Source organism: Danio aesculapii, chromosome 12, assembly GCF_903798145.1.
Source record: "Danio aesculapii chromosome 12, fDanAes4.1, whole genome shotgun sequence".
NCBI classification, from domain to species: Eukaryota; Metazoa; Chordata; class Actinopteri; order Cypriniformes; family Danionidae; genus Danio; species Danio aesculapii.
The window spans coordinates 48,923,383-48,948,869 of NC_079446.1; the positions used below are offsets into that span (position 1 = coordinate 48,923,383).

Genomic DNA, 25,487 nt, shown 5'->3' on the forward strand with positions numbered 1-25,487 from the left:
TGAGCCTTATTTTACACCATGTAAAATGGAGTATAATAGGTCCCCAGCAAATTAGGAGTGTATTCAGACAAAATCACAGTTATTTGTTTATTATTAGCAAGTATTGTACCTTAAAATAAAGTGTGATTGAATAGTTTATTAATGTAACACTTTAGGATATTTTAAAGTAATATAATGGATTATTTTTGAATCCATTGTGGATTATTTTGGATTATTTATTTTTTATTTAAAAGGGAAATTCTGTATTATGATTGACAGTCTGGATCAGGGATGTGTGTAAACGAAGATAACAATTAGTTTTCAGCCATTCAGTGTGGATCAGAGTGTCAGTAGTTGCAGAAACATCCATCATGGAGCCTTTTCACATTTGTGTGTTTCTCAGCAGCAGAAGTGGTCATAGTTGATCACTGAACTGAATTTAAACACTACAAACTGAACTACACTGTTCCTATTTACTGTGACCTTCTATGTGAAGCTGCTTTGACACAATCTGCATTGTATAAGCGCTATACAAATAAAGGTGAATTGAATTGAATTGAATTGAATAGTTGGTAAACTCAGAGCGCAGAGAATGGGAGAGTACAACAAATCATTTATTACAGTCTTATTTGCTGAAATAAAAACAGAAAAACTCCATGATGGTGTTATCAATCTTTCAGAAAAAGGAAAAGAATAGTGCGAGACTGATAACGGCAGCCAGAAGAGAGAATAATGTCAGATTTACTGCCCTGCACCCATACACACTGCATTACACACACCTCACACAAGCGGTAATTTGGTTTTTTTTTTCAAGCAAATATGATATAATTCATACATAAATATAAATACGTTCATACATTAAAAAAATGTAAATATTTAAAACTTTCAAGGATTTAAAGTGATGATGATGATTAAATGCGTCATAACAGGCTTGTGAAAAGAGTCCATTTGCGTCAGTGTGCTGGTCAGAAGTCTAAAGCTCCTCCCCTTCCTGTCAGTGGTCAGTGGCGCAGCGGCTGGGTGTTTGGTTAGGAGCGTGTGTCTCTGTGGTTTGTTCTGGTCCAGCTGCTCTGATGATGATGATGATGATGATGGTGATGAAGGTCTCAGCAGCAGTGGTCCCAGTCTCTTCCTCTTCCTCTGATGGCTCTGAGCTGTTCAGTTGTTGTGGTGTGCTGTCGTTCCTGTCGTTCTGCTGTTTCCTTCACTCCTCCTTCTTTATGTTGATGGTCAGGCTGTTTCTTCGCCTCCTCCATGTTGCTTTTGTTCTTTTCTGTGTTTTTTCTGAAAATAATCAGTGTCGTGTTTTCTATCCTATCATCCATCTGCATATATGTTCCTGGTTTCATCATGCGTCATTCATTCAGTTTTAATGCTGGTGGGAATGATGGACCAGAGGAAGTCTATAATCAAACCACAGATATCTGTGATATGATCCGTATGGTGTATTTACATGTATTCCTACCATAATGTGCAACGTAGCGGGTGTATCTTGTAGTATTTATTTGCATGCTCCATTTGAAGTGAATATTTCTGAAGTCGTCAGGCTTCTGTTCTGGTTGATCATCATACTGAAGCTCAGCTGAAAGTGTGCTTTTCCTCAATGAATTAAAAAGAGTCAGTGCACTCCATAGACAGCTGCTTTGAGATTTCAGCTAAATGTTTTTTAGTGAATTATAAGTGTTTACTTTTTTCAAAGCACTATCTAACACTGCTTTCTATCTGAAGGACAAATTCGTTTTTCATTTTCAATGTTTTTATTGTACTAGAGAAGCCATTGTGTTCTTTAAAGGTGCTGTAGGTGAGCGCGGGGCACAAAGTAACGCAGGGTTAAATGTAACAGGGAGTTTTAAGGTATTTGCTCAGGGTTAACTGTGGCATGCTTTAGAGGTTTTCACCACAGTGTCGGCAGACGTCTTCCTACCAATTATTGAAAAAGTTCGGCGAAATTTGGAGGAAAAACACAGGAGAAACCATTTTTGTAGCATAAAACAATTTTTTTATATAGTCATTTTTTTATTAAAAAAAATCGGTAAAAGTATGAACGTAAAATCTTCTAGGCTAAAAGATGAAACCATTTTGAAAGATGTAAGAAACACACAGTGACTGCTAACCAGTTTTGAAGACAGACACACGACACAGCGGGGTTAGTCGTAACAGGGTGTATAATTAAGCCACACACACTGTTGGACACCAATTAAATGAACAAATTAATTTTTGAATTTTGAGTAATGTTGAGAACTTTTTTAAATAAAAATGTTTTTTAATAAAAAAAAATATTTTATTGCTAATTATACAAATAAATGCACTGTATAATAATGAATAAATGAATAATAATGCAAATAGATTCAAATGTGTTTATCCAATAAACAAATAAACAAATAAACATGCTGTGCTATGTAGAATAAAAAAAGAAATGAGCCAATGTTACGAATTCTTGAACGTTGCTCGGCAACACACAGCAAGTCAAACCCGTAACAATAAATAATATTAAATTAAAATAATTAGAACTCCTCCAAATTAACGAGGAGCCCGGAGTCTCATCTCCTGTTAAAATGAAAAACGACAACAAAGACGAATGACCGAGGAAATAACGTAAAGTCAAATTTATTTGACGTTAAACTTCAAAAAGGAGACAATAAAAAGCTTACGGAGGTAAATGCCAAAATAACAAACAAAACTCAACAGCTAACTAAGTTTTGTACCCTTTTACCTGCACATGTAATTAAAACAAGTGAAATAACATTCACTTACCTCCCTACTAACCACAAAGCATGAGGAAAATAATAAAACAAAAAGGCACCCTCCTCAGCACACGTGTCTCCGTATAGATCTCAAAGTCAACACTCAGCGTTCAACTTGCAACAATTTAGCCGAGTAAATACAACACAGTTTCTACTTCACAACACAAACAACACAAGCCGGGAGAGAGGAGACTCTCCGAACGACGTTCCAGTCCGGTTTAAATGGTCTTCACAAACAAGCCAGCGTCCACGTGCTGGCACCTGATTCACCGCATCTGTGCGGTATGATGAAACCTATTTGGAGACAGAGGCCGAGAGAAAAGAACCACAAGCAATGCGCACACACAATAACAAACAAAAACTCACTTATTTTTATATCATTATTTAATTATTTAAAGAAAATACGTAACAACCAATTACTGAGGAAATATAGCTACTATTTAAAGTAAACAGAAATTAAATGAACTGTGTGAAATCTGCCTTTGTAAGCATGTGTTACAACTAACCCTCTATCTGTTACAACTTGCCAATTATTGGGGGTAAATAGTAACATTTTTACTCCTGGCACTTTTGGCAACACTGCACAGAAACCACAGGTCCGGCGATCATACTTTCTGTAGGAGAGGCTTGTGTGTTGTTAATAAAAAAATGGTTTGTCTAACCCCAATACTTTCTTCATTATTTGACCAAAACCAAAAGTGTTACTTTGTGCCCTGCTCTCCCCTATGTCATTTTTTGACCCCTCTTAAGCACAAATATACCCTATATTTTGCAGATATTTAAAGGTGCAGTATGTAAGTTTGACACCCAGTGGATGAACTAGGTAGTATTGCATTCCTGGATCAAAACAAACGCAAGCACAGGTTGCCAGATTGAGGACTAACAGGAGCGAGTTTGACTATCAAGCCTAAAGGCTGATTTAAAACGTGTTCTATATAAAAGCAACGGCACGTGATGGAGAAAGAGTATTTTCCATATTAAAAAGTTTTGGTTCTGAACAACACCTCCAATTGTAATATTAGAAATGGCCTCTATTTCTCACAGCTGACCAACAGAAAGCTGACAGTGATCACCTCAGCTACACCTCATGTGCTTTATTCAGTGTTAAATGCTTATAATGTGAGTTTGAATGTCATTTTACATGATATTTATTTCCATATACTGAAAGCAGCAGCAGATAGTACACCTCAGATCTGGAAAATAAAATAAACTGTCTGAAATTGAACTTCAGAACTGTGAAATAATGCAAGCCAACACATATCAGTGATTCAGCATCTTCATTTAATATTGTTGAAGAGGTTTAATATGTAGTAAATAGATTATAAACCTCACCATACTGTTGGAGTGCAGTGAGTGCTCTATTCTGTGCTTCTGAATGGCTGTATTCACATTTCGGTGGTGTTTCGTCTGGTGCAAACAGCCAAATTGCTTATCACTGCAAATCTGGTCATGTAGCGTGTTGTTAGGACACAGGGTTACAATGTGACCTGCTCACCTAATGTTTACGCTCGTAATATTTGTGTTATTTGCTAATTAATAACCTCACGTTGAACTCTAAATGCGCATCTCATTTCAGAGTCTGCTACTGTCCACCGGAGGTCACATTTCAGTCACGGACGCGTGCTTTGAGAGCCTTTCTGAATAAATGAATGAAATACGCTGTTTTCCACTAAGGCAACCCGGGGTGCTGAAATATATTTGGCTAAACTGGCATTGGGCGGGTAAAAGGGGCCTAAACAAAGATATCCGTTCCAGCACGTAATGCACATTTTCAAAGCAGAATATCTGACTTCAGCATTGTTTATCAGATAAACAGGAATGTTCACTGAGCATGTTTCTGAAATATCTGCAAACATATTAGGGTGTGTTTTATGTTTTTAAGAGTCAAAAACGTACATACAGCAGCTTTAAGAAACATGCTAAGTGAACATACTTCTAAGTATGTTTGGCTTAAGTGTCTGGCTGCGTCTGAAATCGCCTACTACTAAACGAGCTGATTTTAACATCTAAAAATCAATGGAAGTGAATGAAATGAGAGCGGAAGCCATGAGCCAAAAGATTGTACGTGAAATATAAGGTCAGTATGAAACTGATTAGTATAAATAAAATCAGCGATGTACTATTTCCGCCATTTGTCATTATTACTTGACCTACCCACGTCAGTTGCGTGGCTTCAATCTCATTAATAAATTCTCTTGCGTAGCGTCACACTTGCACACTTCAGATTTTCGCTGGAAGTAGTAGGTCATCCGGGCACTTCTCGCATACTGTTTTTCCAACACTATGAATTCGGACATTCTACTCTGCTCGCATACTGTTTTTAATGCACTATATAGTAGAAAAGTATGCAAGCCTCTGTCTTTGTTTTGATCGCTGTAATTCCGCCCACTGCCCAATAAGATTTCAGCACTCCTGGTTGCCTTGAAGGAAAAACAGCACATTTCATTTCAGTCTTGAAGGTTGCGTTAATGAATACGGGTGCGATCAATAATGTGACCTTCAGAGAACAGCAGCCGCAGAGTGAAATGAGATGCAGAGTTATAAAAGTCCACATGAGGTGGTTTTTAATTCCCAAACAATACAAATATTGCAGAAGTAAATATTAGCAGAGCAGCGTAATGTGGGATGCTCGCTTCTGTTGGTGTCGTCAATCTGGCAACCTGAGAGTGAGGCGGATTAAAAAAAATCTAACATTTTGAATTTAGACTGCAATACCTAGTTCAACCACTAGGTATCAATCCTACAATCAGCACCTATAAGTAATATTTTAGTTTATTGTTTATTATGCTGCTTCAGAATTTGTCTTCCTCGTGTCAGCACTTGTTGATTTATATTATCATGCTGTCTATGTAGGGAACTTACTAAATCCTGGTCAGATACTGTATTAAGAACGTTAAAGCACTTTCAGGTCGGCTGGTGAGAAGAACACGTCTGTGTGATTTTCAAGGATATTTCATAGTTGTGATGCTGGTGTTCAGAGCTCAAATACTGTGAGCCATTGTGACCGGAGCAGCTCTCTGTCTGCAGACGTCTCTCTCTCTCTCTCTGTCAGATACACTAGTCATTTACTGGCCTTTCTGGTCTTCGGTACGATACCAGCTCTTCTAAATTACAATCAGAGCTAAAACTGATAAAGGATGTGCAGATTATTTCACTTGTGTAACTGTATTTAGCTGATAATTACCTTGCGTCATTGCATTTTTTACAAGAATTAAACAAACACATTCCTCAAATAAAAGCAAAACATTGTTATTGGGTTATTACAATTATTTACTTAATTTAATCTGAAATTAGTATTATTATAATAACAAAAAAAATCTAACAGCTAATAGCATTTATAGCTGTTAAAATGCTTTCATTTATTGAAAATTAAATGTAATAAAAATTAATTTTACAGAATAAACTCTGGTAACACTATGGCTATGTCTCAATTTTTAACAGTAGCAATAACTAATCCTGCATCATTTATTAAGTGTAATGTTCATTTTAGGATTAATTCATGCATTGTTTTTAAAGTTAATGCATTATTAACTATTAATGCATAACTTGACAAATGAGACCTTGATGATAGTGTTTTCCATTGGTTTTACAAATGTAGAGTGCTCAGTATAAACGAGTACACACCTTTTTAAAATGAATATTTGTATGTATTTCCAGCCTGATCTCACGAGAAAACGTAAGTATTTTACGTTTTGACAGTTTAGTGGCTAATTCGTACGAATTCGTACAAGTTCAGTCGTACGAATTTGTACGATTTTAAAAAAGAGGCGTGGCACCTAACCCCACCCCTAAACCCAACCGTCATTGGGAGATGAGCAAATCGTACGAATTAGATTGTACGAATTCATACGAATTAGCCACTAAATCAAAAAGTTACGAATTGCCGTGAGATTGTGTTGGTATTTCTCAGTGAATATAGCCAATAATTTTGGTGCATTTGAACAAAACAGTTTTATTAATAGTTATAGCCATTAAAATAAGAGTCTGGTCATCTAACATCTTTAGGAATAGACCGTTAATACGTTTAAATTCAAATGAGTTCCTGCAAAATACATGTAAATTATTTCTAAAATGATCGATTTTTTTCTGTTTCTCTTGATTTGTCCTGTTTATTAAAAATGTATTTAATAGCATATTAATTTAATAGCATATTAATTATTTAATAGCACCCCAGCATATTAATTTGGCTGTGCTAATTTTTAGATTAGTTCCAGTTTTGTCTTTGGTAGCGACTAATATAATGTATATGCACAAATATATTATTGTAAAGCATCATATAGGAAATAATCACTTTAAAGAGAGCTCTGTGAGAGGTGTACTCATTTATTCTAGGCACTGTATATTTGATGCACTGAAAGCTTTTCATCATGCACTGAAATTTAACATCTCTAAATTTGACATCAGCTTTAATACTTTCTGTAAATCTTAAAATGTGTGCATAAAATGGCACATTTTCTGGTATCGTATCATTTGAAAGAGTATTGTCGTTGTACATTTCAAATGAAGTCACCTTTATTTCTATTATAAAATATAGATGGCTTCAGATAAACTTTAAAGTATCCAAATCAATGCTAATGCATCTAATATGAGACTGTGCTGTAAAACTGTGTGTGTGTTTACCCATGAGCCAGTGCTCCTGCAGTCAGTGAGTGTGTGTTGTCTGACAGTGGACGTCTGCTGACGGGAGTGTCGCCCCCTTGACCGTCCTCATGCCCAGAGCTCATTACAATGTGTGTGGCTCCGTGTATTCACGCACACTCATAACATCTGACTCTGCTGCCGCACAGGTGAAAAGGTCATGCAAGATGACGAATTCACCTGTGACCTCTTCCGCTTCCTGCAGCTGCTCTGTGAGGGACACAATTCAGGTGCGTCTCACCTGCGCACAGGTTCATTAACACTTCAGCATTCATCCACACTCAGTGTCAAACCATACAGGAGTCAGCTCAGAAAACACAGGGGAAACTGCAATATTATCAAAGATTTGGAGGATTTAAAGTAGCCGTGAATATACCGTAACATGCATTTGATTTCAGTGACATGTAGTTCAATTATCAGCATCAACAGTATCATGTGATCCTTCAAAAATCATTCTAATAGGAAGATTTGTAATGTACTGTGCATTTAGAAAGCACCTTTGGGCTTTGCACTTTAGCAGTTTGAGGATCTGAAAACATTTCTGATCATAGATATATACATTAGATGTCACCTACCCTGTTGTTGTCTATTAGAAGAAATGCATCAATAGAGCCGCCATTTTAGTACAGGGTAGCGCTCCTTTGGCTATAATAGAAGTTTCTGGCACCACAACGTCTTGTTGCCATATTTAATTTACACCATTTGCTGATTTTATTCAACAAAACTAGCATAAGCCCAGAATATAGTGCAAGTTGGTGCTACTTTAATTGCCTTATGGTCAATGCAGTAAGTGACTGTATTATCATCAATAACGTTACTTTCAAACAAAAGTTCATAACATACAAAAATGTAAAGAATTAAATCTTTCCTATTAAATGTTCTGCCTTTATGATTTGTTTGCTCGCAACTACACCCTACGCACCGCAAAAGTCTAGCATCTTCAGATTGGCTTTAGTCTTGACTACTGTGGTTGAATGATATTTGTCCTGGAAGCACTGTACAAATGTGGCAGCGGTATTGACGCATGCTCAGGGTCTGTATGCGATATCTAGTATATATATAGGTTTATATTTAACAACTTTATTAATCCCAACAGGGGCAATCAGATTAGGGTAATAGCATTTCATGATACAACAAACACATAAAGAGACAAATCACTTGCAAACAGTGTTTGTAAAAAAAATAAATAAATACAGCAACCTTGGAAAAACACATGTATTAGAAATGTAAATTTAAAACTTGCTAAAATGTAATGTTGTAAAGCTTTATTGCCTCTGGAACAAAGGTAAATGTATATCTGTTGGAAGAGCCAACACAATCTCACGGCAATTCGTAACTTTTTTTTTAGTGGCTAATTCGTGCGAATTCGTACGATCTAATTCGTACAATTTAGTACGATTTGCTCATCCCCCTGACGGTTGGGTTTAGGGGCGGGGTTAGGTGCCACGCCTCCTTTTTAAAATCGTACGAATTAGCCACTAAACTGTCAAAACGTAAAATACTTACGTTTTCTCGTGAGATCAGGCTGGAAGTGCATGTAATGCTTCTTAACCTTCTTCCAGAGATATCTATGATTTCTGATTATTTTCAATTTTAAACCAGCTCTGCTGCTTTACATTTTCGTGTAAACACTGATACATCTTATTTGTCAGGATGTATTGATGAAAACATTTCACTTTAAATGTAACATTAGCTATGTTTTCATCCAAAGATGCTAATTAGACTTCTGTGCAAAACTGAAATATCAGGTTTAACATTTGTGAATAAAGCAGCGTTTCCATCCAATGAGTCAAAGAGGAGTAAATCATCACTTCCTAATTCTCGAATAATTCTTTCTGACTAGTAAACTTAAATCAGGGCTGCCAACTCTCACGCATTAGGCTTGAGACTCACGCAATTGACAGTATTCTCACGCCACACATATTCACTACACTCCCCATCTCTCCCTGGTCTTCATTTTTTCAGCCCTGATTTTAATGCAGGAACCACTTTCACTTTGATGACTCACAAATAATTCCTTCTGACGAGCAGAAATTAGTGCAAGCAAACGCACACACACACACACACACACACACACATGCGTAATATAAATAGCGCTCATGAGATATACAGTAGCGCTGTTCTTCACTAAATGCTGAGATCACTTCAGCTGATCAAATGATCAGTTCAAACAAAGTCACATGACTAGCATTTGATGCACATGCTAGAATTTATTCGGTAAATAAGCCTCCATCATAGCTTATGCATAATTTTCTTATCAGATCAAAGCATTTCCTATTCAGCTGTGCACATGCGATTTAATTTCTCCAAAATGTATGCGCATCTTAGCGGTTCCATGAAGCATTTTTCAATCCAATATTACAAAATGCACATAATAATATAGCTATTTTTATATGGCACATTTGAATAAAATGGTGGATGTGTTTTCTTTAGAATAAATAAATCATATTTAGCTGAAACCCTAGAATAGCACCGGATCACAGTTTAATCATGATGTGTTCATACGTCAGATTTTCAGAACTACCTGCGAACGCAGACGGGTAACAACACCACAGTCAACATCATCATCTCCACCGTGGATTATCTGCTCAGAGTCCAGGTGAGCCAGTCCTCCATCAGCAGCACATCTGGATCTCCTGCTAATAACATACAGTTGAAGTCTGAATTATTAATCGCCCTCCTGCATATTTTTCTCCAGTGTTTGTTTAACAGAGAGAAGATTTTCTTCAACACATTTCTAAACATAATAGTTTTAATAACTCATTTCTAATAACTTATTTCTTTTCTCTTTGCCATGATGACAGCACATAATACTTGACTAGATATTTTTCAAGATACTAGTATTCAGATTAATGTTACATTTAACCTTCCTGTTTTATTTGGGTCAAATCAGATAAATGTACATACTAAAACACTCATAAATACTGTATTTTACATCTGATTGCCTCATGAAGGCTTTATGATATCCTCTACACTATGCTTTTGAACATATAAAAGTGATGATCACTTCTTTCATTGAATTTTGAGTGTTTTAATTAACCTTGTTACCCCTGTGGAGTCCCCAGTCAAAAGTGACTGCCATAGACCATTTCAATGTGGTCATGTCATTGGTCCATGAACATTTCCTGCTTGTTATCAAACTATTTCATAACTGTAACAAGAGGCAATTCAATCATAACCTAATGTTAAAACAGCTATCATTACATCATTTATCAATATGTGGCTCTTTTTGGATTCTCAGAAGTTTAAAAAATGTAAAACAGGAAATATGTTGGGACCATTGTTTTTGTTTACATCCCTCAAAATGGTCTATAGGAATTGAATGGGTATCCAGACTATATTTAACCATCATACAGAAAACATCCCCACACACACTACCCCACTCACTCACTCACTCACTCACTTTTAGCTTAGCTTAGCATCAATTATTTTATTGGATTAGACCCTTAACATCTAGTATAACTAGTGCTAGTTCTGTGTCCATACTCACCATCTATACCCTTAGTCACTTTTCTCTACATTAGTACACTAATATAGTCCAATTGAAGGACTCAATTCAATCAGTTTCTTTGGTCAGACGCTGTGATAGTTACTTTAGCGCTTTATTTATTATTTGTTAATGAAACAAGTATTTTGATTAGTATTTTGTAATAGATTTTCAGTCTATTTGAATTTTCAATGCAGTTATTTAATGTCTAATTCTATAAATTCATGTTAAACACTACATTAAGTCATGGTTTACAGCTAAAGAATATTAAATAAAAATGTGTTTTTTTGTGTTAATTTAAGAGCTGTTAAAACAGACCGGTCGATTTTGACCAGGAACACTAAAGTAAGGGACGGGATATGAACATGACAGGAGGGTTAAAGGCTTAACTAGGTTAATTACACTAGGTTAATTAGGCAAGTCATTGTATAACAGTGGTGGAGGCACTTCTGGAGACAATCCAAAATAAATATTGCTTCAGGGGGCTAATAATATTGACCTTAAAATGGTTTAAAAATGCTTTAATTCCAGTCAAAATAAAACAAATAAGACTTTCTCCAGAAGAAAAAACTTATAGGAAATACTGTGAAAACTTTCTTGCTCCGTTAAACATAATTTGGGAAATATTTGAGAAAATAAAAAAAAAAATCACAAGAGAGCGAATACTTTTGACTTCAACTGTAGATGTGACACACGTGTGCTCTGCGTGTCCTCAGGAGTCCATCAGTGATTTCTACTGGTACTACTCTGGGAAAGACGTCATTGACGAACAAGGACAACGCAATTTCTCCAAAGCAATCAATGTAGCCAAACAAGTCTTCAACACTCTCACAGAGTACATTCAGGTACAGTGCACCTACCTGTCCAGATTTAAAGGGCACTTATTATGCAAAAAGCACTTTTATAAGGGGTTTAAACACAGTTGTGTGTCAGCAGTGTGTGAATATATCCAGCCTCTAATGATAAACATGAGTTAATTGTATTTGTTATAATCAGACTTGATAAAAACAGTCTGTAGAAACACTTTGATTGACATTCTCTCTTTGTACGTGTCATCAGAGGGAGAAAGCCCCGCCCACTAGTGATCATCTCTCTCTCATTAGCATAAACAGCAGCCCTGAGTGAGAAGCAGCCGTCTGTCCAATAGCCATTAGAGTGTTTGAGCTGCTGAAGATAATGTCAGCATAGACTAAGAGGATTATAGATGTGGAGTTTTAGATGAAGTGCGACAGGAGTCTCCATAGACTGACAAAAGTATGAAGCACACAACAGATAACAATAGTCCTGTTTTAAATCTGCTGCTATGGTAATGCACAGGCATCTGTAGCTCCACCCTCTTTTGAAAAGTGCATAATCTCATTTGAATTTAAAGCGACAGTCACCAGAACGCCACAGTTTTTGCGTGTTCGCTTTCAGGGTCCCTGCACCGGGAATCAGCAGAGTCTGGCTCACAGTCGCCTGTGGGACGCGGTTGTTGGTTTCCTGCATGTTTTTGCACATATGCAGATGAAGCTCTCTCAGGTAAACATCCACTTAACAACATCTGAATCCTAGTTTACCTGCTCTTCTCGTTTTGCAAGTTAATGTGATATGCTGACACTGCAGGACTCGAGCCAAATCGAGCTGCTGAAGGAGCTGATGGATCTTCAGAAGGACATGGTTGTGATGCTCTTGTCCATGTTGGAAGGTGAGTTTACCTAAGTGAATTAATGGTTCATGATCAGGAACATACAGGCATGGACAAAATTGTTGGTACCCTTCTATCGAAGAAAGAAAACCCCCACAGTCATCACTGTTATACCTTGGAAAAGGAAAAAGTGACGTTTAATCAAAAATGACTGAAATAAATGAATGAAAATCAGATGTTGCCTTTGAATTGGGGTTTAACAGAAGCATTAAAAAAGGCAGACTAATGAAAATCACCTGGACTAAATTGAAGGCTACCAGCAGTTTTGTCAACGTCTGTACATGGCCTTAAATGGTCATGGATCCCCCCCCTTTTCAATTTAAGTTTAGATCGGAATTGTAAAAAAGCTACTTAAATGGGTGTGGAAAGCTGAAAGCAGCATCAGTCAGTGGTCCATACTGACTCCGACTAAAGCCTGGTTTATACTTCTGCGTCGAGTGATCGGCGTGACCCATGGTGCATGCAACACACGTAGCCGTGCATTTAAACTTCTGCATGCTGATTCTGTTGCTTTGCAATAACACTTCCGAAACGCTAGCTAGCTTTGTGTCGAGTTTCTCCACTGGGATTGAGTTTTTGAACGTTACCTTAATGTACAAGTGGCTTAAACTTGCTCATTTTGAGGCGGGAATCGGTGGAAGTGCAACAACTTTAACCATAAGGTAAACACAAAACAACAGTCTCCATCTAGAGCTGCTTCACGGAACACCACACTTGTAAACACTCGCTTCATTGGGCTCGGGCATCGGGCTCTCGGTCCCATCCACACTCGCCAGTGCTACCAAGCCGACCAATCACATAGCTTTCGCTACACTTCGTTGGGGCATGTAATTACTTTTTTTGAGAGGTGTGCGTCAACATCGCCAACGGCCACAGCAAGGGCTCTGCGTCCACGTGTAGGCTGCGCCGGAGCATATGTGTGCGCTTGACGCAGAAGTATAAATCAGCCTTTATGATAAGGTAAAACTTGAGGAAATACAAGATTTTGCTTATCTTAAAATGTAGACACACACACATTTCTACATTTAAGAAACAGAAATGATCTTGGGCACTGGAGTGTTTGAAAGTCATGTCTATCAGTATTTTAACTCCATGACAGATCAGCTGATAGACGCGTCTTTCAAATGCTCCAGTGTCCATATAAGCCCTCTTGTAAACCTGTTAGCATTAGAGCCAATCACAGTCATATCTGTTGAGTTCGTGAACACAATAGCCAATCAGCAGTGTTTAAGAATCCACTCAACAGCACTCAGAATGCAAGCAGGAACATTTTCACATTACTAAATGTCAATACAGACTCGCAGAAATTGGTACTTCTGACAATGGCATCGTAACCAATCATGAATGCCTAATTTCACAGGCAGCTTTTCTCATAGGACATGAAAACTCTCAAGAATATTAATAATAAAACAAAGACATGTCAATGAATTAATTTCACTCCTATGCTACATCACCAAAGTGACACCACTCTGGATATTGATTTTTAGATCCGGAAGATAAAATTAGTGGAGAAAAGTTTAAAATTAGCTATTTATTCCTTGCGATTTTAGCTAACAGTAGCTAATACTGTCTTAATTGAAGTTCAACACACATAAATCTGTTTAATATCTCAGAAAAATGATGACACTATAATAATCCTCTCTTCATTGTAGGAAATGTTGTGAATGGCACTATCGGAAAGCAGATGGTGGACATGTTGGTGGAGTCCTCGAATAACGTGGAGATGATCCTGAAGTTCTTTGACATGTTCCTCAAACTAAAAGACCTGACGTCATCGGACGCCTTCAAAGAGTACGACCCCGATGGCAAAGGCGTCATTTCCAAACGAGATTTCCACAAGGCAATGGAGAGCCATAAGCACTACACCCAATCCGAGACCGAGTTCCTGCTCTCCTGTGCGGAAACAGATGAAAACGAGCTCTTAGACTACGAAGAGTTCGTCGAGCGCTTTCACGAACCGGCGAAGGATATCGGCTTCAACGTGGCTGTTCTTCTAACCAATCTCTCAGAGCACATGCCGCATGATTCTCGTCTTCAAACGTTCCTGGAGTTGGCGGAGAGCGTGCTGAATTATTTCCAGCCCTATCTAGGGCGTATTGAGATCATGGGCAGTGCCAAGAGAATAGAGCGAGTGTACTTCGAGATTAGCGAATCCAGTCGCACACAATGGGAAAAACCACAAGTCAAAGAGTCCAAACGACAGTTCATCTTTGATGTGGTGAATGAAGGCGGTGAAAAGGAGAAAATGGAGCTTTTTGTGAACTTCTGTGAAGACACCATCTTTGAGATGCAGTTAGCAGCGCGGATGTCTGACGCCGGTGAACGCTCCGCTAGCAAAGAGGACAGTGAGAGGGAGAAACCTGAAGAGGAGACTCCAGAAATGGGATTTTTCTCCATCACCACTGTGAGAACGGCTCTGTTTGCGCTCCGCTACAACGTAATGCTTTTAATGAAAGTGCTGTCCATGAAAAGCCTGAAGAAACAAGTGAAGAAGGCCAAGAAGATGACTGTAAAGGACATGGTGACTACACTAGTGTCCTTCTACTGGAGTGTACTACTCAGCCTGCTGCACTTTGCGTTCAGTGTGGCGCGAGGATTTTTTCGGATTATATACAACAGCTTTCTTGGAGGGAGTCTTGTAGAGGGAGCAAAGACCATGAAGGTGTCAGAGCTCCTAGCTAACATGCCTGACCCGACACAAGACGAAGTGAGAGGAGAGATGGAAGATGGCGAGAAGAAACCTGTGGATAAAACCTCACCTGAGGAAGACCTGGCCGATCTGACTGTGGCCACCGATGACACGGACCTGCTGTCTGATATCTTTGGTCTGGATCTGAAGAGAGAAGGAGGACAGTATAAGCTGATGCCGCACAATCCCAACGCCAGCCTGACGGATCTGCTCAACACACCCGTCCCTCCACCACCCACACCCTCACCTGAGCTCCGCAGACGACACCATGTAAGGGTTTTGATGGTGTTATTAGCTGATGTTGTATCAGTAAGTATGGTTTTTAACTCCCGTGTTGTTGGTTTGGTTCTGTCAGACGAAGGGCTCTTCCTCCTCAACGGACAACAATGATGCTGCGGAGGAGACCAAGTCAGTGCCTGAGAAAGCAGAGTAAGTCTTGATGACGTTATCATATCAAACTTTATTACAGACTCAAAAGAAGTCCATTCAAAGGAAAAAAAAACATATTCCATAACATATTTATCTAAGAAATACAGCAATACCAATGTCTCCACAGCGCTGATTTAGGGCTGGGCGATAATCCGATATCGATAATTAAATGAAATGCAAGATTTTGCTTATCTTAAAATGTAGACACACACACACATTTCTACATTGAAGAGACAGAAATGATCTTGGCCACTGGAGTGTTTGAAAGTCATGTCTATCGGTATTTTAACTCCATGACAGATCAGCTGATAGACGCGTATTTCAAATGCTCTAGTGTCCATATAAGCCTTTTGTAAACCTGTTAGCATTTGAGCCAATCACATAATTATCATAATATATATATTTTTTCAATAAAACGATAATGACAGTTCGTTAAGTGCTCGATGATGTTTATGCATGCGTAACGCTGCACATACGTTTTGCAGCCTGCACTTGCGGATGCCGCATGCAGTACAAGTTTACAGCCATACAGTGTCTTTGTTGACAAGAAACATCACTAAACTTCAGTAGTCTGGAGCTACTTCATTTTCTGCAATCCTACACAAAACAGAGCAACATGACAGAGCAAACTGCGCAGACGACTCGTGCCATCAAAAACAAGCGACACCACAAACCTGTTTCCTCATTTAAAACAGGGGTCACCAAACTTGTTCCTGGAGGGCCGGTGCCCTACAGATTTTAGCTCCAACTCTAATCAAACACACCTGAACAAGCTCATCAAGGTCTTACTAGGTATACTTGAAACATCCAGGCAGGTGTGTTAAGGCAAGTTGGAGCTAAACTCTGCAGGGACACCGGCCCTCCAAGACTGAGATTGGTGACCCCTGATTTAAAACCATGCCACCCTTATGAAGATGCTAAGAAATTACAGACCCAAACAAGTGTTGGTAAACCAGCGCAAACTACCCAGCAGAGTTTCATGTCATCATTTTCAAAAGCCGTGCCTTAACGCCAAAAAAAAGGCGAAAGATATGACAGACAACACAATCTCAATGAACACTTGATGCTTGCTGTAAACTACAGGCTGCATTATATAAGGGCATTTGTTACGACATTGATAGGATCTTTTGTTGTCAAGCTTATTTATCCTTTTTACAGTTTTTCTCAGTTTTTTTTCAGTGGCTTTGGTGCATTTCCCACAACACTATTTACATTTGCACAACAGTTAATGCATTTCTCTAAACAGTTACAAACACTCACATTTACACACACACTCACACACTATGGCCAGTTTAGTATATAGCGCATGTGTTTGGACTGTGGGGGAAACCGGAGCACCCGGAGGAAACCCACGCCAACACGGGGAGAACATGCAAACTCCACACAGAAGTGCCAACTGACCCAGCCAGGACTCGAACCAGTGACCATCTTGCTGTGAGGCTACAGTGCTAACCACTGAGCCACCGTGCCGCCGATTTTGCTTGTTGTTTAAAAAAAAAACTGATGTTGTGATTATAATATTTTCATAAGTTTTATTTTATTCTCTTTTGTAGAGGTGAAAATGTAGAGAAAGCACAGAAGAAGAAGGAGGAAGCGGTGAAGCGTAAGGTCAGACAGCACTATGAGCCAGATCTACAGGAGTCTGCCTTCTGGAAGAAGATCATCGCTTACCAACGCAAGCTGCTGGTCAGAGCCGCCAGATCTTGTGTTGATACCTCATAATGTCATGCTGTGTGCAAGATGTCAGACGCTTCATAGAGCCACGTTTGACACCATATCTCCGTCTCTTCTCCCGCAGAACTATTTTGCACGAAATTTCTACAACATGAGAATGTTGGCGTTGTTTGTGGCCTTTGCAATTAACTTCATTCTGCTGTTTTACAAGGTAAGTCACACTTTAGCATTTCATTAATGCATGACTTAAGAGATACTTCAACCCAAAATGAAAACTCTGCCATCAATTACTCCCCCTTCACTTCTTTAAAACCTGTTTGAGTTTCTGTTTTCTGTTTTTTCCGAGTCCCAGTATCCAGCATTCTTCAAAATATATTCAGAAAGCCACAAGAGAGAGAATAAATGATGAGGTCATTTTCATTTTTGGGTGAACTATCCCTTAAGTGCTTCACTTAATACACAATAATCATTTGTGGTGTTTCTTGGTGGGATATTTGAGCACCCAGAGACCACAATATCACTTATCACTATGATAAAAAGTGATAAACACTCCTGTTCAATTCATTAGATCAGTGTTTCCCAACCCTGTTCCTGGAGGCACACCAACAGAACATGTTTTGGATGTCTCCCCTTATCTCACCTATTCACTTCAGGTTTTGGAGTCTCTTCTAATGTTCTGGTAAGTTGATTCAGGTGTGTTTGATTAGGGAGAGCTTGAAAATGTGTACTGTTGGTGTGCCTTCAGGAACAGGGTTGGGAAACACTGCATTAGATGATGAATCAAAGTGTTTCATTTATTGTGTATTTTATGCATCACATTGATCAACCAACCGTCTGGTCACAAGGGGGAAATGCCAAATTAAATGCATAAACTAAAATTAAACAGATATTCTTTTTGTATATGCGCAGGTGCAGATGTATTTATTGTTATACACTCACCGGCCACTTTATTAGGTACACCTTACTAGTACCGAGTTGGATCCTGATGCTTTAATCCTTCATGACGTAGATTCAGCAAGGTACTGGAAATATTCCTCAGAGATTTTGCTCCATATTGACATGATAGCATCACACAGTTGCTGCAGATTTGCACATTCATGATGCCAATCTCCTGTTCAACCACAACCCAAAGGTGCTCTATTGGATTGAGAACTGGTGACTGTGGAGGCCATTTGAGTACAGTGAACTCATTGTCATGTTCAAGAAACTAGTCTGAGATGATTCACGCTTTATGACATGGTGCGTTATCCTGCTGGAAGTAGCCATCAGAAGATGGAGACACTGTGCTCATAAAGGGATGGACATGGTCAGCAACAATACTCAGGTAGGCTGTGGTGTTGACATGATGCTCAATTAATGGGCCCAAAGTGTGCCAAGAAAATATCCCCCACACCATTACACCACCAGCACCAGCCTGAACTGTTGATACAAGGCAGGATGGATCCATGCTTTCAAGTTGTTGATGCCACATTTTGACCCGACCATCTGAATGTGGCAGCAGAAATCAAGACTCATCAGACCAATAACGAGTGGTTATTTGAGTTACTGTTGCCTTTCTATCAGCTGGAACCAGTCTGGCCATTCTCCTCTGACCTCTAGCATGAACAAGGCATTTATGCCCACAGAACTGCCGCTCCCTGGATAGTTCCTCTTTTTCTGATCATTGTAAACCCTAGAGATGGTTGTGCGTGAAAATACCAGTAGATCAGCAGTTTCTGAAATACTCAGAGCAGCCCATCTGGCAACCATGCCATGTTCAAAGTCACTTAAATTCCCTTTCTTCCCCATTCTGATGCTCGCTTTAATCTGCAGCAGATCGTCTTGACCATGTCTACACGCCTAAATGCATTGAGTTGCTGCCATGTGATTGGCTGATTAGAAATTTGCATTAACAAGTAGTTGGACAGGTGTACCTAATAAAGTGGCCGGTGAGTGTATATATTTAAAGTTATCTCCCTTAATGTGATCAGGCTTTCACAATGGCTAATGCTTACGGTCAGTGTATGTGTGTATGCAGGTGTCCACGTCCTCCGCCGTGACGGAGGGGAAGGAGGTGTTGTTCAGCGCGTCTTCAGACACCAGCGTGCAGTGGGATCCTCTGAGCGGCTCCAGCTCTCGGCCCGTCACTGTTCACTTTGTGCTGGAGGAGAGCAGCGGCTACATGGAGCCCACGCTGAGGATCCTCGCCATCCTGCACACCGTCATCTCCTTCTTCTGCATCATCGGCTACTACTGCTTAAAGGTCTGTCCGATCACTGCTTCACTGTGGCGAGAAATCTTCATTTGACGAGAGTAAACCTACGGTGACCATATTTCAGTTTGCAGAAGAGAAGACCAAAGGGAAGGGGGTGATTGTCAATTTGTCAAATGCCATGACACCCTTTCTATTAAACATTTAATAATAACAGTTCCAGTTTATATTAAGTGGCCTTAACTACTATGTACTTGGATCAAAAAATGAACACAATGTACTTACTGTGTTCATAATGTATTGCAGAACACTTGAGGTGGGATGCGGGTAGGGTTGAGGGCAGGTTTGGTGGTAAAACATCATCAAAATCCAACACTGAAATGTATTTATTTGTTAGTGCTTTTCTGGATGTCTCCTGAAGGCTGATGATTTGATTGTGCTGTATGACAGATCCGAGCAGAAGCGCTGGCCTCTATTATTCACACAAGACACATTTAAGCTGAACTGGATCCTCATAATGAAAGCAAGACATCAAGTTTCATTTATTCTAATCAAATCCAGTCATTGAAACAATAAACCTGACAGATTTACATAAAAGATGAAATGGCCAGCAGTGTCAGTGGTGAGGGCTTTCAATAAACGCTCCGGTTATCATTTCTGAAGCGCTGTTAATAGAAAACAGAGCTGGGGTGATTCATGAAGGGGTCTTTAATATATGAACATATCTGCATGAAACAGTTATACATACATAGAAATATGCCGATCAACTGACTACAATCTTACATCAACAACACATGGCAAGCACCATGTTGATGAGAACAATTAATCATATTACATTACAAACAACCCAACAAGTTGTTTAACACGCGTGCATCGCGTATTTTTCCTGAGGCGATTTAAACCAAAATACACAATGACACTCTATCAAACATATCTACAATGATAAGGAAGATGGTTACTTACTGAGATATGAATTCACAGCAATACCAGAGGAGCAAAAAGGGGGTATGCAGTATATGCCTCGCATAGGGGCGCCACACATGGGGGGCGCCATTGTGCCAAAACTATTTTTGAAATGATCCTTATTAAAAATTTTAAATAATAAAAATAAAAATAATACCACCCCTCCCCCTCCGTTGACCATTTGATTCATCCGTTGCAGCTGGATATTACTGCATTGCTCGGTTACAGTCACATGTTCAATACATAGACTGTAAAATATATGGACGGAGTACCTGTGATGTCACCCATAGGTTTCTGAACACTGCAAAAGAAGCTACAAGTAGGCGTGGCCAACCGTTATCATTTTGTTCACGCGTCATCGCATCCACGGCGGGATACCAAACAAGGGCAAAGAGGCGGAGAGTGGGCGGAGCTACAGACACCTGCTGGCACTTTGCTTAGACCTGGCAGACAGACTTTACTTTGGGAGAAATGCTTAATACTTTATTACCTGCGACTCGTTTGTGTTCTGACCACATGTGCTTGGCTGTACACTATATCAATAAAGTGTTTAGACTTTTAAAAACACTGTAGTAATACATTGAGCCACTAAACATTGTTCTTATGACGTTTTTCAACAGGAGGAAAACACGAATTACTTCCAACCTCTTTAAATATAGTGTGTGTTAGTAAATGCAAGACTATTGATGAACTCCAGCATAACATTGCATGATAACGCTTCAGATGACTGTTGTAGAGCCTACAGCTAATCAATCTGTCACATTCTGGGGTGCTTTATGGGTCTAAAGAAAAATATTAATGATAAATGATCTTAAATGAAACAAATACATTTATAGAGATGGTATATAAGTATATAACTTTACTCACATGGGAAACGAGGCCACGTGAATGGTTTGTAAGCACAATTAAATGCACACAGCATCCCATATCATCTGATAATTGTAAGAAATAAGTCCAAAAGGCAGCTGACTGTGTAAAGCCACACAAAACAAAACAAAAATACGATGAATATCCCGAGATCAGTGGCTAATCTGCTGGATTCAGCTGAGGTGAAGTGACGGCGACCAGCGAGACCTAGCTGTCACTCAAGTGGCCACGCCCTTAATTATGCAAACTTAATATAACCTAATATAAAGGAAATGGATGAGTTATAAAAAAATTCACCCCCTCACAGTTGTCATGGAGGGTAATAATAGCTATATGAACCAAAATCGTTCTTTGTACCAGGCTGTAAACACCTTTTTTTCTGCTGTAAAGTTGGCCATTCTAACAGTGGGCTCAATTGAAATGTGCTCTATTATGGAGCCAGGACTAGCGGAATTTTGATGAATTGCAGTTTCAGTTACTTCCGTACTGGCTTCCCGAGGGAGAGCGGGAGGTTGCCGGTTGGTTCAATATGCAGAGAAGAATGAAGAGAAGGAGCACAAAATACAAAATGAAAAAAAGGAACAAACAGTGCATTAAAATGAAAACTGCCATGACAAATTGGATAATAAGAGATTGGCAAGCTTAACCCACACGATTATCACCTTACTTTTAATCAACTTCTAATGTTTTTGGGCCATATCATTAATTATTCATTATAGCCACCTAGGCACTGGGCTTTTACAGACGATACAGATTATAACGATTCTTAACCCTGTTAAAACGAACACATAAACAAATACGTCAGAATATTCACATTTTTAGGAACTGAAATGTTTATTAATCCATTTTTATACCATGTAGATGTTTTTATAAATGTATTATGTATCATATTGATACATCAGGCCTTTTAGTACGTTTTTTTGCTCAAAACTATTTTAATTTAGTTACAAAAAACATTTGGCCATAACATTTTGATAAAATAGGACATTTGAGGCAGGTTGTCTCTGTTTATTTTAACACTATACATTTTACAGTCTTTATTTCACTTTGTGAGAGGTGTAATAGCAGTTTCAGTCAATTGTTCATGCAAAGACAGACCATACGCCTCTCACAGTATGCATGTGAGAAGTGATCGCATTTTTAAGTTCTTTTTCCCTTTAGGACTCCCATATCTATCATTTAGTTTTGACAAATGTAGTCCAAAAAGTACAAAAGCAAGGTATGTCTAGGTGCTATAATCATTTAGTGAGGAAAATGAAATTGAGAGGAAATTTGGGGTGGGATGAGATGGAATTCCTTGTGACTCAACATGCTTAATGTAATACTTTTACTACTTCATTATATTTCAGTTGTGTTCAGAACTGCAAAATGTATTTGTTTGAAGCATGTTGATGAGGAAAAAATATCCTTAATTTATTGATGGAAATATTTTGGCACTGTCAAAACTAGAACCCGCAGACCCCTAAGTAAATGTGAAGTTGCGCCCCTGAGCAATACCACACAAAGAATGGACGGACTTAAACAATAAAATAGAAATAAACAATGAGTACGTTTACATGGACACCAATAATTCGATTTTTAATACGATTAAGACAGTCATCTGATTAAGAGTCTATCATGTAAACAGTGATTTATGATTACTTTAATTTGATTAAGGTCATAATTAAACTAAACAGAAATCGGATCATGACATGTGGAGTGTGCCGATTTTAGTGGCATTATTGAAGGGAGTACAGACATGTAAACACCGCAATCAAACTATTACCGTCATGTAGGACTTTTTGCCTCGTTTTGCGACAGGTTAGTCCACACACACACGACTGTCTGACACTATTGTCTGCACCTACAGAGTCAGTGAAGACCACAGACACCTGCATCGTGACATGCGGAGGGTTTTGTTTTCCCCACTCAGCGTACGGTATGAACTTCCATTAAAACTACACTCCTCCAGCAGTTCATAGTTGCATCCAATATCTCGTTTGTCAGGGGGCCATGCATGAAATGTTCCCGAATGAAAGTGAAAGTGCCAAACTGCAGTTGAAGTCGAAAAATAAAAAATAAAACACCCGAAATTAAACAAAACTTCGGAGGATACACGGATAGCGCGGTGACGCAATGACGGTAATCGAATTACGTTGTAACACGTAAAACGGGGATAATGAAAGAAACATTCAAAAAGCAACTCATGTAAAGATCTTCATCTTATTATTGTCTTAATTAGATTAAAGCAAATAATTCAATTACTGATGTCCATGTAAACGTAGTCAATGTTAGGAAAGCTCTGTTATAGTGCACTGAACAAGTCTGAACAAGTTCCGCGAGGCAAGCAGTTCTGTACAATTACGTTCTTTACTATTGGCTTAAAGATATTGGCCTAATTTTGACATCAGACTGATAACGATAACATTAAAAATAGCATTTATCGGCCGATAACAATATGCCCGCCGATATATCGTACATCCCTACTGTGTTTATTGTATTGTGTCTATTTTTAGGCAAATGAGAAGAAAGAAAATTCAATAAATAATAAGAAATATAAAGAGAGAAAATGAAAGAACAAGAAAAGCAAACAAACAAATAAACAAATTATACTATAAAATATAAATTAATGTGGAGACAGTTAGCCAACGGACACCATAATGGACCCAAATCCCAACTCGATTCCCAGAACACCTGGCCAGTATACACACCCTGCTTATCTACAGTCAGGGCTTGATGTTATCTTATTTGATCATCAGCCACTTTGGCTAGTAGATTTCCAACATTACTAGCCACTCGCCATTTTCACTAGCCACAATTTTGTTGTTGGGAAAATCTATTTTTTTTTTTGCATAAATTTGACTGACATGCTAAAATGACTTGATTGAGATTTTGTGTTATGTCCACATGCAGTTCACTTTTTTGTGTGTTGTGTAAAAAGCAAATGGCTTGTGGTTTCATAGTGTCGCACTGCAATTAGTTTACTGCAAGGAAATGGAAGCGCGCACACTTTTTAACAGTCGCGCGCACCACATCACCTGTGTGCGCGAGTGATCATCCTCATTCAGTATTCACCTGCTTTCTTTTGCCCACGCGAACACAGTTATTTTTGTATTTTCTAAGATCACATTTGCACGAATATTGGGCCATCTCTATTGTCGAACCCAGCTTTTCAGAAATCTACCATCTAAAAATGATTTCCAACCAGCCAAAGTGGCTAGTGGGAGCGACTGTCTTACCTGCCACAGCTGAAATCTACCCGCATTTAGTAGTATATATGTCAACTTTTTTATGTTAAATATAAATATATGTTTATTGTGGGGCTTTTTTCCTCTTTTTATATATATTGTGTAACGTGTAATGTACATGTGCCTCAGCTGATTAGTGATGCATTAAAAAGCGAGTGATGGAGCGTTCCACTGTGTTTCTCCTCAAGGTTCCTCTGGTGATTTTCAAGCGTGAGAAGGAGGTGGCCAGAAAGCTGGAGTTTGACGGCCTGTACATCACCGAACAGCCGTCAGAAGATGACATTAAAGGCCAGTGGGACCGACTGGTCATCAACACACAGTGAGTGACAGACGGGGTTCATGGGTAATGGGGTTATTCTCAAGCAGGAACACTGCACTGATAATGAGGTGACGCGGTGAAGAATGCTAATGGTGGAAGACAGCATCATTTGACAGAATTACTGATGAATGAAGTGTGCTGAACTGGACTCACGCCGCGCTGCACAACTGCTTCACTCCCATTATAATCAGTGAGATGATGATCTGCTCTGGAAGCTCCTGTCGTGGCATCAGTTTCTGATGTGCAGCTCCAGTCGCTTAATTTTTTCTTCTCAAATGAACATTTTAGGTGTTTGTTTATTTTTTACATTGCAAAAGGAGTTTCCAGTCACTTCCTTTTCCTTTTTCTTCTCTAATGAACATTTTCAAAGTATCATTTGATTCATCTCTGTGTATTTTTTTCATTGCAAAAGGAGTTGATGTACATTTCATTGTGTTATTTAGGTTTGCAGTTCTTACATGCATCATTTAAAGCAATATTTTTAGTCAGAATTATTGGCCCTCATGTTAATTTGAATTATTTTATATATTTATTTTCCCCTAATTTTTTTTCAACACATTTCAGTTTTAATAACTAATTTCTAATCATTTCTT

At 38.7% G+C, this 25,487-nt stretch overlaps 1 protein-coding gene across 1 annotated transcript in view; it reads left to right on the forward strand.

Annotated features, from left to right (window-relative positions):
* LOC130238133 (ryanodine receptor 2-like) overlaps positions 1-25,487 on the forward strand; it is a 274,083-nt gene that overhangs the window by 187,675 nt on the left and 60,921 nt on the right. Inside the window, 11 exon segments of the mRNA XM_056469038.1 lie at positions 7,511-7,591; positions 9,872-9,960; positions 11,565-11,693; positions 12,265-12,369; positions 12,454-12,535; positions 14,188-15,494; positions 15,580-15,653; positions 17,207-17,339; positions 17,452-17,538; positions 19,345-19,569; positions 24,764-24,894. Of these exon segments, the coding sequence (XP_056325013.1) occupies positions 7,511-7,591; positions 9,872-9,960; positions 11,565-11,693; positions 12,265-12,369; positions 12,454-12,535; positions 14,188-15,494; positions 15,580-15,653; positions 17,207-17,339; positions 17,452-17,538; positions 19,345-19,569; positions 24,764-24,894 (2,443 nt within the window).